This window comes from Apteryx rowi, unplaced genomic scaffold, assembly GCF_003343035.1.
Source record: "Apteryx rowi isolate R43461 unplaced genomic scaffold, aptRow1 scaffold_3, whole genome shotgun sequence".
Classification (NCBI taxonomy): domain Eukaryota; kingdom Metazoa; phylum Chordata; class Aves; order Apterygiformes; family Apterygidae; genus Apteryx; species Apteryx rowi.
Window position 1 is genome coordinate 34,393 of NW_020449418.1, and position 14,063 is coordinate 48,455.

Sequence of the window (14,063 nt, forward strand, 5' to 3'; positions counted from 1 at the left end):
ACAGGTAACGTGTAACTATCTCAGCTAGGTTACTTATCAGTGTCTCCTAATCTCTTTCGGCAGCAGATGATTAAATTAAAGTTCTTAAAATAAGCAAAGCTGGATGAAGTAAGGGAAGCTGTCTCTGAAACTATACCTGAGCAATCCTAAATCATATCTTCAATGTCATTCCTGCAGTCTCTGTGGAGATTTTACTTAGGGATGTCCCTTAAACCATTTGTATGCAAAATTTTACATTAGACCTGATTTTGCCATTGGATTCACACTCTACTGCAGTTAATTACAAGCTTGGCTCTCCTTCCAGGGTACCTGGCTTGCTGATGCAGATCTCAGGGTTGAGACATTGAAATCTGGGTACTATGTAGCCAACAGAGAGTATATCCCAAATCTTAAATGACATTTTATTTCTTGTGGCTCAAAATACCATAATTTATGTTAATCTCACAATCATGATTTCCTACGTCTGTAGACATTATGGGATCCTGACGTAAAAGGAAATCAAATAAAGTAATTCATTTATTTTTCAACAACAACAAAAAAGAATCCAACAGATATTTCAAACAATGGAAAATATTTTAATAACAAGAATGTCTAAATAAAATATTGACTGTACTTCTGGCTGTGAAGTTGTACTGAAAAAGTTCATAAAATATGTTGCTGGCAGGGAGTATGTCCAGAGTGCTCATTGTCTTGTTAATGGCAGGATTTTGGGGAAGATATAGCTGAAACTAAATTATGAAATAATATGTACAGATGAAATCATAAAATTCAAAGGAAAGAATTGTAAATGTATCAGAATAAGTCATGCAGTAGTTCAGAAGGCATTAAGAAGTTCACACTCTGTATATAATCAGGGTTACACATAGGATGATTTACAAATATTTCAGCAGAGTAAATGTCACTTCCCACCCTTACTCGAGAATGTTTACATTAAAATAAAGCATACCAATGATACATGGTCCTCTTTGCTTCTTAACACTTTTTCCACTTTCCCTCCCTAGTGTTGATCCTTTCCAGACATTTGGATTTCTGACTGCCTTTTAACAAAGCTGCTTTTCTGTAAAATATCTCAAAGAAGGGTAAGATGGTTTCAGTTAGAAGGTCCTACTTTGGTAAAAGAGTTAATGTACAGGGCTTTAGTGCGAAGTTAGACTGTAGAGTCTCAGCAAAGTTGTGATTCTAGATGTATAATTAATAGACAAACAAAATCATGGTTTTGACAGTGCGTTTATTTGGTGCAAGGACCAATACTTAAAAAGATGAGTTTGTAGGCATTGACCGAGCAAAGTGTTTTGGGCATATGCTTAACTTTAAATGTATGAATAGTTTCACTGATTTCAGTAGACTAAAGCATATATTTGAATTGGGCATGTGTTTCTAGATGACTGATGAATATCTTTACCTTGATCACATAGCATTAATTACTGTTTTATTAATTTTAAGTAACACTTCATGCCTGTAAACTCCTATTATTTCCGTACTGCTTCTGTAAAGATAGTTGTGTTACCTTACCTCAGGTTCTTGTTGCAGGGTAGAAGTATACGTTAAAATGAGTGTTATTCTCTGCATATCTTGAGTCTATGGATACGTTTTTTATGAACAATCTGGCCATGACTTCAGTGAGCACTTCAGTAAGCAGTGCAGTGCCAGAGCCATAATGAAACACGGTTCCATGCTATAGAACTAGTTAATAACTTCCACTGAAGTGAATACATGATGTTTTACACAGTTTTGAAAAACTCCTATAGATTTACATGCACTTATGTATAGCTGTAATTGCTTTGGCTGCTGATTAAACAGCAGCACACTGAATTTAAGTATTTCACAAATGGATACAAAATACACAGAAGAAAATGCGTGATTATGAAACAAATTGCAGCCTATCTTTGGAAGGAAGGAGAATGTCATCTTGTTTCAGCATAACTTCTTTACTTCCGACTTCTCATTTTTTTTTCTTTCCTTCTCTTCCCTATTGGATTGTGATTCTTGGCAGACTCTTGCTCACGTCTCGCACATACACACTCAGAGGCATTCAACTACATTTTGATGACCCCACTGCTTCATTTCCTTGACTGTTATGCTCCTGCTCTGGATCAAATTCTCATCACTCTCCAAGGATCACTGTTTGTTCTGTCTTTTAGCCAGACTCATGTTTAAGGAAGGACATTTCTCTGATCTTAGTACAACCTTGTGATCCTTTTCACACTACTTTTGCTTTAGCTCTTTTTTCAGTTTTACTATATGGTCAGATCTTCTGTGGCTGTGAACTGTTCTATACTGCTCTGATAAGCTACTCTACTTTAATCAGCCTAGGAACTGGTCTCAAATATTTAAAATTTAGGCAAAAATTTACCCTGAGTTCTGCTTGAGTAGACTTTTAGCTGTGACCCTGCTTTCAGGAAATATCCTTCACATGCATTTAGAGTATTGCTGCCTCGCATTGGGTCATGCTCTTAATACACATTTCCATTTTTTTCTGAAGAGCATTACTACCATCATTTTACCTGTATCAGAGCCATGAAAGAAAAGTGATGTGACCCCAAGTGTTGAAATCCTGGCCTTACTTATACTATTGAAAGAAGCCTCTATTAAGTGGATTGAAGCTAGGAGTCCACCTAAGAGCGTAGCAGAGTCAGGAGTCAGGATACACGTGCTATTGACTGCAGCTGCTTCTGTCTAGAAAAGATGCCACATAGGAATGTATTTAAAGCTCTGAGTGCAAATAGTACAGTCAGACTTCCTTTTCTGTTGTTTTTATTGCTCTTTCTGTGCTTGAACAGAAATACAGGCTGAGAACTTTTGAACTAGCTGAACAATTTCAGTGTCTAGTTTCCATTAGAAACTCATCAGGAACTGAGCATCTAATTCCTTAGACAGTTTTGAAAATTTCAACCGTAGTACTGAGCATTGATTTCTCATCATTTGAACTGCACCTTAAGTATACTTATTCCAGAAAGAGAAAATGTGTCTATCCTTAAAGAAAAATAAAGAGGTATTGTTATTAGCCAGCATCTAAGCACATGTTCTATTTATGGAATTTCCCACCAGTGACTCGGAATGAATCACTAATGATTCCAAGGCAAAACGCTACCATTCTGCCTCCTCCCTGTTTGCAGCTGGTGTGTGGGATTTAACATGCTGGTGGAGTAGGCAGTGTGTTCTGTTCACGGGCTGTAGGATCTGTACTTCTTATCATTGGAACCATATGTTTACTCTAACACCTACTCAAAGATTTTTGGAGATGACCAGCTACATTTCTAGCAACAGGTTTGAAGAAATGAATTGGAACCAGAGTCCTTGCCCAGCTGATAGTAGCCCTGGGGCTGAGCAGCAGGGCCAGTGAGTTTAGCAAAGTTTTCCCTTGGATGAAGGTGAAAAACATCCACTTCTCATTATACTGTTTCTGCTTTCAAATCAATGGAAGTGCCTTCTATATTAGATTAAATTCCTAGACATGTGGGGATTCCCAGCCATCACTGATACTGCTGCAAAGAAAAAGAATGATGTATCCTGGATCATCTTTAATTTTTTTTCTGGGAAAATGCTAAGAAATAATATATAGGTAAATTTTCCAGGGAATAGTTTTGCAACTCCTATGAAATATATCCAGGTTAGAAAAAAAATTACTTTCCCTTTTTGGGTCTAGTTGAATGGTCTTAAGGCTTCCCAGCACTTTATAAGATCCTGTTTGCCAAGTATTAACCCTTTAGACTGAAATTTTCCATGTCGGTTCTCTGCCCCAGTCTGTATGTTAGTTAACTTCCAGCTAGTTCAACTGCCTCTGAGAGAAAAATGGAAAAAAATACATTTTTCTGAATAACCTTCCTATGCTGCATAATCAAGTGCCACAAAACAACACAGTCTTCTTGTGCTTGAAGGACTTTTGGCAGTAGTATGTTAGGAAAGTGTGTTTTGCTATCCCTAGAAAAAGCACTCAACATTCAGTTTAATAAAGAATTTAATTGCCCTTGTGATCTTAACTTGGCCTCTGTTTGAGCTGCATTATGATTATGGCGGAAAGTTTGCCAGATTTTGCAGTGACCCTTTTATTAAAAAAAAAAAAAAAAAAAAGATAAGTGTTTATTTCCAGTACTGAAAATGCTTTATATGATGGGGAAACAGTCATGTGAGTTCCTTGTTCTTCCATTCTTTTTTTCTGTGACAGAGAAGTGAAGAGAAAATAGGAATATTCTCAGCTATTTCTGTAATACCACATTTTACTATATGGCCTTTGAGTTTTTTTCCTCCTGCAGACTTCTTGCTGCCTTTAATACAAAGGATGGAGAGTGTTTCTGTATTTGGTGTTCTTATTTATCTTCCTTATTCATTCTGTGAACCAAACTTTGTCTTACTTCACACTGTTCAAATCTGAACTGAAAAATGAAACAGTTTTCATAGGCTTTTTTGTGTGGCCTTCACCGTAATACCTTTGTGCTTCTCAGGTCGTGAAGATACCTCCACAATCTTGATGAGACAGTATAGTTTTATCTGACATTTTTATGCATGGTAGTGAGGGAAAGGTTTTGGTGCCTATGAGATATTTGGGGGTTGAGGAGTCATCTTTTTTTAGAGAGATTGTAAAATTTTTATAGCATTTTAGACATTTAAAACATAAGTTCCTTTGTCTTCAGGTGAGTAGAAGGTGCAGGGAAGAGTGTTCAAAATCTGCAGAGCAGGTTTCAGTTTCGGGTGTCCAGGAAATTAGGAACATGCACAGGTATTGGATATTTGCTGCACTGACTTGTCTAGCATCCCTGAACTTTCTGTGACAGAAGCAGGGATTTAATCAACTTCTGCACACTGGAGTCAGCTGATTTGAACAGGTCACTAATTCAAAATGGGGAAAAATATTCTCTTACAAGTAAGCATGCAAGTAGTCTGATTTAAGATTGCATAGGCCACTGGTTTTGAGGATTTGGCTTTTCATTCTTGGTTAATGTTCTTAAATAATTATCAGACTTTTTCCATGCAATATTTATTACATATGTATGTTTAGTTTGAGAATTTAAGTGTAATACTGTTTCCTTGTTACTTCTCTCTTCTTTATTATTATTTTTATATTTATTATTATTATTAATAATAATCTCTTATTAATAATAATAATCTCTGGTTTATTTCAGGGAATCTGTATTCTTATCAAAGAAATAGTATGATTATATCCTTAAAAACTGTACAACTAGATGCAAAAATTATTGAATTGTCTGAAATAAAAATGACAGTCCTCTTTTCTTGGATGTGAATAAAAACACTTGCTTTTGGTCTTATGAGGACTGAAATTTAAATCCTTGGAGGGGAAAGCAGTGTGTGCAATCTACTACCAGGTTGTTTTCTCACAGTACACTAATTTTCCTGCTGCTCTAAACATGAGTATCACTTACTGAAGATGGTTCACTTGTTTGATAGACGATGGGAAGGTGGAGATCCAGGCGTATCCACTCAGAAGACACCAACTACTATCCTCTTAACACCAGAAAGAAAATTTCATAGCTTCGGATATGCAGCAAGAGATTTCTACCATGACTTGGATCCAAATGAGTCAAAGCATTGGTTGTATTTTGAAAAGTTTAAGATGAAGCTACATACCACTGGTGTAAGTAGTAACTAACTCTTTTGGATAATTGTGCATTTGCTACTCAAATCATCTGTGGAGGGTGCTAGATCAAGCAGCTTCATTTATAGGTTTAGAAAGTAAATAAATTAAATGAAACACTTCAGTTAACATATTTTGGTTTATTTTGCTTCTCACTGCCTTTGGCAAGTGTATTTTTGACTGCCTGCTTTCTAGATCATAGCAGTTCAATATCTGCTTTCCTTAGATCTTCCTGTCCTAGTTTTCTTTGGTGAAATTCACAGCTGTGTAGGGAGTCTGCATGAGGTCTGTCTGCTGTATAAAGTCTATTCAGAAAGCAAAAATGGAATGTAAGAGCCATGTTGAACTCCTGTGCACAGAAGCAAATACGCCCAGATTATTTGTAATAATTTGATATTATTCCTACTGATTATATTTTTGTCTTTAAACTAAACCGTTCTAGAGCTTTGGGACTTGGCCAGTACCTTATGTATTGAGATGCTTTCTGGTTTCATGTGTTGGTAGGAAGCCAAAAATCCATGCTTTTAGCTCTTAACTTGGATTAAATACCTTGCATATGCAGCTTTGTTACAATTAATTACAGATGCAGTTTATTCTAATTATTTAATATTTAGTCCATAGTGCTCTATCTGCCTACAGTTATTTGTAGACATGATAGGTGTATTAAAAAAAGGTCTAAAATAAACAGCAAATATTATGCTCCAGGAAATTCAAGTGATGAATTAGATCCTCTTCAGAGCAATTTTGTCACTTTTTTCTAGCCAGGTGGATAAAGAAGAATTCTCTTTCCTCAAGCAGTGGGAATTAATTTTGTGTTTACTTCTTCCTTTGAGTAACTTCCAGTTATTTTCTTTCATGTAGAATCTTACCATGGAGACAGACCTGACAGCTGCAAATGGCAAAAAAGTCAAAGCACTTGAGATATTTGCTTACGCCCTGCAATTCTTCAAGGAACAGGCATTAAAGGTAGAATAACGCTTCCTTATCTAGATTCTCTATATTTATAACTGATAAAAATGTGTTCCTAACACTTTTAACCTTGCCAAGCTTTGACCTCAGCAGTATTTGATGTAAACAAAGCAAGGCAGCTGTAGAAACGCTAGGAAGGCTGTGGACTCTGAAGAGTTCATAATAGCCTGAAGTGATTTCCCTTCACACAGGGGAAGCTTGATTCAATAATAGCAAATCTAACACTGTGATACAGAGTTCTGAATATTTTCTTACTGGTATGAAGCTTTTCTATTGCTTTTTGTCATGAAAAATGTTGATTTGAAAATAAAATTTACAACTGCAGGAACTGAAGCTCAGCATTTCACTTTATCTGTACGTTTAACTTTTCAGGAATTAAATCTGAGACTAGCTTCTGGCCCTGGCACCTGCAGTTCTGCTGCTGGGTCGGTTCATTGTTCTGTGCTCGCTCAAGGTTCTCTCTCCTGTTAAAGAGTTTGTACTGTGAAACCTTGTAGGATGGGCACCTACTGAGCTCTGCTGTCCCGATCTAACATTGTCTTCAGTGGCTGAACAAAGGGAAGTCAGAGGAGCTGGATTTATTCTGTAATAGAAAGAGATTATTAAAAGCTGTTTTACAATTTAGCGAGTTGAATCTCACTGTAAGTCTGTGCAGTGATGACCTGCCGAAGTGCACAGGGTAGCTGACATGATGGCAGTGGTGTAATTATGCTAGCACAGTGGTCTGTACAGGCTGTTTGCCCTGAGAAGTGCAGTGTTTTAGCCTCTATGGGACTTTGCAATAGCACAGGTACATAGACTCCGTTATCCAGACCAGCTCAGGTACCCCTGCACAACACTCCTTTATCCTGCTTTACACAGTTTAACTGCAGCGCACGTTGCCAAAGAGCCACAATTAGACTCATTTAATGGTATTTCGGTCTTGTGCTGACCATTCACAGGGGTGAATTTCAGGTCGTTATGCTATGAAATGTTATTTTTTGCCCTGATCCTCAATGTAATTTATATAAAAAATCTAACAAGCATTAGGGAAAACCTTGAAGTAAGACATCAGTTATAGGTTTAATTCATACTGTGTTCTGAAATAGGGCCCATTTACACTGCCTTCAGCGTCAGATTTTGCCTGTTTTTCTGTGCATTTTTTTTTCTACTGTGGCTGCTATTGGTAGGAGAAAGGCAAACCATTTGTTATGAATTCTTTGCAGTAAAGAAGATAGATTTTTTAAGTTTCTTACAAGCTAAGGAAAATGCATTTTATTTTCCTGTTGCACATTTGAAATGCTACAATACTTCTTTCTTGTAATTTTCTTCTTGGGTCCCAGGTATGTATTTGGTATTCTCTTATGAAATACATTTTCCCAGTAAACAGTTTCTGAGATCTAAAATCTCGTGCAAGCAGCCAAACATGAATTAAGTACACATTGGCTTCAGATGCACCACCATAATGTCAATGTAAACAATAGTAGTTGCTAGGCCAAATTAGTTGTTAAATCTTCACCCAGGCAAGCATGGTTTAAAACAGCCTTGTTAGAAAGCTAACCTACTTTTCTGAATGGGGTTAATTTAATCTCTGTGAGATCTGTCTGTTCTTAATGGCTACAGAGGCACAAATCCTACCACTACAATTTGAAATCCTTGTCTGGTCAAAGACTGTATTTGACTAGAATTTTCAGTGACAGACCTGAACCTTTGCATAGTTTGGGGAAATCCTTACAATTGCGTATATTTGCTGTGTTCCCTCTTCAGGGCTGCATCCTTTCTTGATGTTAATAAACAGATCCCTGTGATTTGCAAGTGCATGCTAAAACTAATTAGACAAGCAGTGTAAATGGTCTGTTACTTTGGATTATAATCATCTGTCCATACCAAGTGCTCTGTGCAGTATAAAGGTGCTACTTTTCTACCATGGATTTTTGAATTGTGGCATAGCTAAGCAAACACAACACCTTGGCACAGCACATGCAGAAACATTTTTTTACATTCTAAAGGCCCGTTGTTCACCTTTCTGAACCTTTCCCTGTTTGGATGGGGATTTAGGTAGGACATATGGTAATGACATTTTGCTTGGAACCTTTCCCAAAACATGTCAGTATATCACCTAATTTGCAAATGCAATACAGACTTTTCTTTTTTCCCTTAAAAAGAGGAAAATAAAGGAACTAAACTACTTTTGAATGTTTGCTTAAAGCAAACTTTTCAAGGAGCAATCAGTCAATTTTTTTAAGGTTTTAACTGTAACTTCCCCTTATTAACTGAGTTGTAAAACTTTGATTTAAAGGTGAATGATGTATAAAGAAGTTATTGAAAAATCCAGATTGTAAAATATAATGTTCATGAATGATACCTCAAATATTTTTCTGTATATTAATCAAGATGCAAGTGTGAATTCTTCAGACTAGCAGCAAATACCACACTATTACTAAGTACATACATAAACAATCTGTAATATCCAGCAATGTGTGAGCTGCTTTTGGAAAAGCAAACTTTCCTGCTTCATGTTAAGCAGGAAACTTTTTTATAGGCCTCCTGGAGAAGTGTCAACCCTAATTGCAGGTTTTGACACAGTAAAGCTTTTTTGACAGGTTAGCAATAATTTAAACAATCTGATTTGTTGACAAGAAAAAATAGAGAAATTTATTGATACTGGATCTAGCAGAAAACAATGCATTCTTATAAAATTGGTGCCCATCGTCTTACATTCACCTCTGTTTTCCTTTGGTTTAGGAGCTCAGTGACCAAGCAGGCTCAGACTTTGAAAACTCTGAAGTAAGATGGGTCATTACAGTGCCTGCTATTTGGAAGCAGCCTGCAAAGCAGTTTATGAGACAAGCCGCCTACAAGGTAAGATTACAGGATGAAAGCAGGAGTGCTCTTCTAAAGCTCTACTTGGTAACCTAAATGATAAATTGTATTTGGGACAATTGGCACTAATATACTCTGTATAAAACTGGACTAGAAAACAGTCAGACTAGAAACATTAAAAAAAGAAGGCAACTCTACAAAGCAGTAGCTTCAAGTCATATGTATTCACCTCTTAAATGCCCTTTTCTTTCTGTTTCAATTTATATATTGGTGTCCCTCACTTCAAGCTCTAATGTGTTAGTCATCTTGTACACTGTATTCCTGCCGAACTCAGTGCACATGGAACAGATGTAATTTTGAGACCCAAGGGAAATTTGATTTAAATACTGGACACAGTTTTGTTTTGTTATTTTCCTTAGGTCATCACAGGCTTTTAAAGTACAAAAATAAGGAAGAGGAGGGAAAGCAGAAAGCCTCCTCAGTGGGATTTTTTTTTTCTTCTTCCCATTTTCCCATGGTAGGAATGAAAAGACTGTGAACCGGATAGTCTGGTTATAAAATTAAATTCAAATGTTATTTTCACTGTGCATTTAACCCTCTCCCCCCAAATCCATAAAATATGCACACTTTCCATATACATGTCCTTTATTTCAGATTCAGTTTATCTTTGATGTATTAGATGTACACATTCTTATTTTCGTCAGGATATTCATTTTGTGTTTTGTTTTATTTATTTTTGGTCACATCAATTTACACAACCCACTGGCGGCAGATACACAATGCACAGTTTGTAAGATACCCGGTAGTTTATGAGTAACTTGCAGAGTGCTCTTGGGAAGCACCCAGATTTTTCTGACTCTGTTTCTACCCATCTCTAATGTTGAGCAACATTTTTCTTAACAGTCTTTATTGTGGGATTGCTAATGATAGTGCCAGAAGCAAAACACTCTTAAAGTTCTGATGGAACGACACTGTTGTAGGTAAATCTGGAACACGAGAGACCCGTTCATTATCTTTTTATATTGTTGTCTGCCTGCTGTCTGTGTGCATGTGTGCTTGTGAAATGGGAGCTGTGTAAGGAGCAGGGCAGGGTAAGGTAGACCTCTTGGCATTTCTCATTCGTGGCACAGTGGAATGTTGTTGAATAGTGTCTGTGTCTGTGGTTTTGTCTGTGATTGTGTCCTTTTATCGGCAAGCTTGATAAACAGCAAGGACTGACAAGGCTTTTAGCTCAGGGTGTGTGATCAGTTGCAGGAAAACAAAAGAATTTAGGGAAATAATTGAATGTTTACTTAACACACATATTTGATGTTTAAAGTAAACGGGGATGAAGAAAGAAAAATGGAGAGTTCTGCATTGTCATTCAGTCTTTCACATTCCTATTGCCATCCAGGTCCAACATGTTCTTCAGACCTGTACATAAAGAGAGATTAAAATTTCCAGCCCTCGTTACTAGATTCTGTAATGTGCAAACATCCTGAAAATGAGAGCTTGTTGTCTATAAAAGTAATCTGGGTGTTGAGCAGAGGAGAGTACAAAAAGGTAGTGGTAGACACTTTGTTACTGGAAGTACGCTGAGGTACAACCACCAGTTCTAAACTAGGTGATGGCTAACTAGTGGGAATCGTCAATGAGTAGTGTATATCTGCTCTAGTAAGCTGTGGCAAGTGACCTAGCTGTAAGAGAATAAAAATACTGATAATTTCAGTCTTTGTTTCACAACATAAAGTCCAGCCTTTCAGAAAGTGTTAAACGGTTGTCTAAGCAAGCTAAACTGCGTGGAACTATCAAAACCAAGTAAAACTGTTGTAGATCTGTGTTTGCACTCAAGATCTGTCTCCTTCTGTCCAACCTGAAATCTCAGTGCATCTCTGACATCCCCTCATGAATGTTTTGTTGTTACCAAAACATTCCTAACCTGGAGCTCTTAATCTGCCCGAATGTAACTGCGACCTCCCCTTCCAGTTGCTATGCTGCTTATCGTTTGAATGCGTAATCTGGGTGGTCCCTTCGGCTCACACTCCTGTCTCTACACCCAGCCTATCAAAATTTTGCTAATTCTGTCTGCGTAACAACTTTTCCTGTCTGTACATACTGCTGAGCTTTCATTAAAGCTGTCATTGATTTTGCATCTCAGTTACTGCAACATCCTTTCTTTGGCTTTGGCAACTGTGATCTGGCCTAGTTTGTATCCCTTCAGAATACTGCCATTAAAGGTTTTTGTAGCCTCACTTTTGACAGGGGATCAACCGTCATCTGACTCCTTCATCTGTGTCACCTCTGGCATAAGCTGCATGTCCTGGACACGAATCTCTGTAATGCTAACTCATTTTCCTCCTCTGAAACCCTCTTGAAAATGCCTTTTCTCATGCCTACAAAAACTTGACTATAATTGGCTCACTGGTATGTGAAAACTGCTCCTATTGCTTCTCGCTGTTACCTTGTCTGCCCTGTCCTTATTCATCTGTTGTACTCTTTCTACCCTTAACTCTTTTTTTTGTACTTGAATTGTTACCTCTTTGAAGCAGGTATTTGTTTATTCTGGTTTACCTTGCTCTCTGGAGCCTCCTGAAGGACTAAATGTAGTAGGCTTTAGAGAGCTGCTTGTCTTTACAATCTCACTTTGCTGAGTCAAAATTGCTTTCTTCCTGAATAACAACCCACAGAGACTTCTTTATGTTGTTCCTACTTAAGTCCTATTTATCCAGAGATAGTTATAAAGCTGTATGTTGCCTGCTGAGGCCTGGTATCCTGCTTTTTCAAATTTTTTCTTTGGTGTAGTTCTATCAGCAGCACTGTACTTAGCAGTCTTAACAGAAACTCTGTTCTTATCAAGAACTTGCATCGTGAGTAACAAATTCAAATTGCTGCTATGTTTTCTAATTTTGGAGACCTTGGCAGTGTGGTCTGGTTGTATAGCATGCAGCACTCCATCCTGCTCCTGTTGGTGGGGCCTGCCCTTATTCTTATCCATGCAACAGTAACCGCATGCGATTGCCTGCGCTGGGCCTGAAATCTAGACCCCAACACGAAAAGATGGCTTAGGTCTGGAGGCAGGCCACTTCCTGCTCATGAGCATGGCCTGGCACTTACAGCATCATCACAACGGCCTGTCAACATGGACGCAATACGGGGATCCCACCTCTGTGTCTGATGAGATTGTACTAACAAAAGAAATTTCAGTGTTTTGTTAGTCTTGTATTATTGATGGCAATGAAAGATGGTGCCCGTTAATGGAAAGATGAAACTCTAAGGGTATTCAAGACCATTTATGCTTAGTATATAGAAATCGGTTGAATTTAGGTAAGGATGAATAGCTGGTTCAGTCTTAATAGCGCTTTGCTGTCTTAATGTTTCACTATGAGCAGCACTTTTAAACCCTTATCCAAATGAAATTCATGTGCTGTAGATTGTTTATCAGGGAACATAAGATTTAATAATCCTAATGGTGTTTCTTTTTAGTAATGACATTCTTCCAGCTCATGTTTCAATACAAATTCTTAGGCCACAGTAAACGCAAGGCAGAATCTGCAAGCTGGAATTTCTTGAACATGCTAGTAGAAATAAAGTTTAGGGAAGGGTTAGAGTGTGACAGGAATATGTCACAATCCAGAATGCAGAAGCTATAAAATAAAGAAGTGAAATATGGCATGCCAAATGTACTCAGGGCAGAGCAAAGGAAAGGGAAGGGAAGGCTAGCCTATTCTCATAAACTTACCCCAAAAATCCTGTAGTCTTCTAAACATCAGTCAACTGGTCAGTTACTTAGAGATATTGTAAGATTTTTTTTTTTTTCTTTTGATATGTACTGTGGATTCTGAAATGGAATTCTAGGGCTCTGAAGTAGATTTTTATACCAGTTACAAATAACAAAAATAACAATTTGCATGTATAAGCTTCTATAAATAAACAAAGAGGCAGTCTAGACTATAGGATTAAGCACAAGAGCCTGAAATTCTGAGGCCTTTTTTTAACCAGCTCTTACACTGAAGGTTTTTTAGTATTTTCACCTCAGGTTCATTGTGGAATGAGTATGATAATCATTATTTAACACATTGTGTTCTTGGCTTACATTACATTACATTGATCAGTGCTAGCCTGCTCTGTAGAGAAAAGTAAATAATTTGATAAATGAGTAATGTGATGGCGTGTGAAATCCCTTGCCAATAAAAATGTGAAGTGAAGCACACTGGAAAGGAGCATTTAAATGAAAAGATTGTCTTAGGTGGTTCTGAATGAATTATGTCATATCAGAAAAGAGATGTGGGTGTGACTGTGAGTACAGTGAACTCTTCTGTCTGATGTGAAGTTATGTTTAAAAAACAGAAAACAAAGGCCCAAACTACAAAGCAAGATGTTATCATGACATGGAATGGGAACAGTGAGCAATATGGAGAATATTGTAACAACTTTTTCCTGTAAATAAATATTACAGCCTTATTTGGATACCGTGCTTAGGACTGATGTTGCCTCAAAAGGATATTGTTGAAAAAGAACAGATTCACTATTAACCTTAAAAAGGAAATGCATTAGATGTTTTGTCAAAAGTTTTAAATGTTAACCTCCAACCAATGTTTTCTTATCCCATTCATTCATTTTGTTTCTGCACACAGCTGAGAAGAGAATTTTAGCTAAAACAGAAAGCAGGAAAATCTGCATTATCCAAGGCAACACTTTTCATCCAGGTGATGAGTATTGTCAG

At 37.3% G+C, this 14,063-nt stretch overlaps 1 protein-coding gene across 1 annotated transcript in view; it reads left to right on the forward strand.

Annotated features, from left to right (window-relative positions):
* HSPA12A (heat shock protein family A (Hsp70) member 12A) overlaps window positions 1-14,063 on the forward strand; it is a 56,321-nt gene that overhangs the window by 18,985 nt on the left and 23,273 nt on the right. The window contains 3 exon segments of the mRNA XM_026069660.1: window positions 5,404-5,590; window positions 6,452-6,556; window positions 9,284-9,400. Of these exon segments, the coding sequence (XP_025925445.1) occupies window positions 5,404-5,590; window positions 6,452-6,556; window positions 9,284-9,400 (409 nt within the window).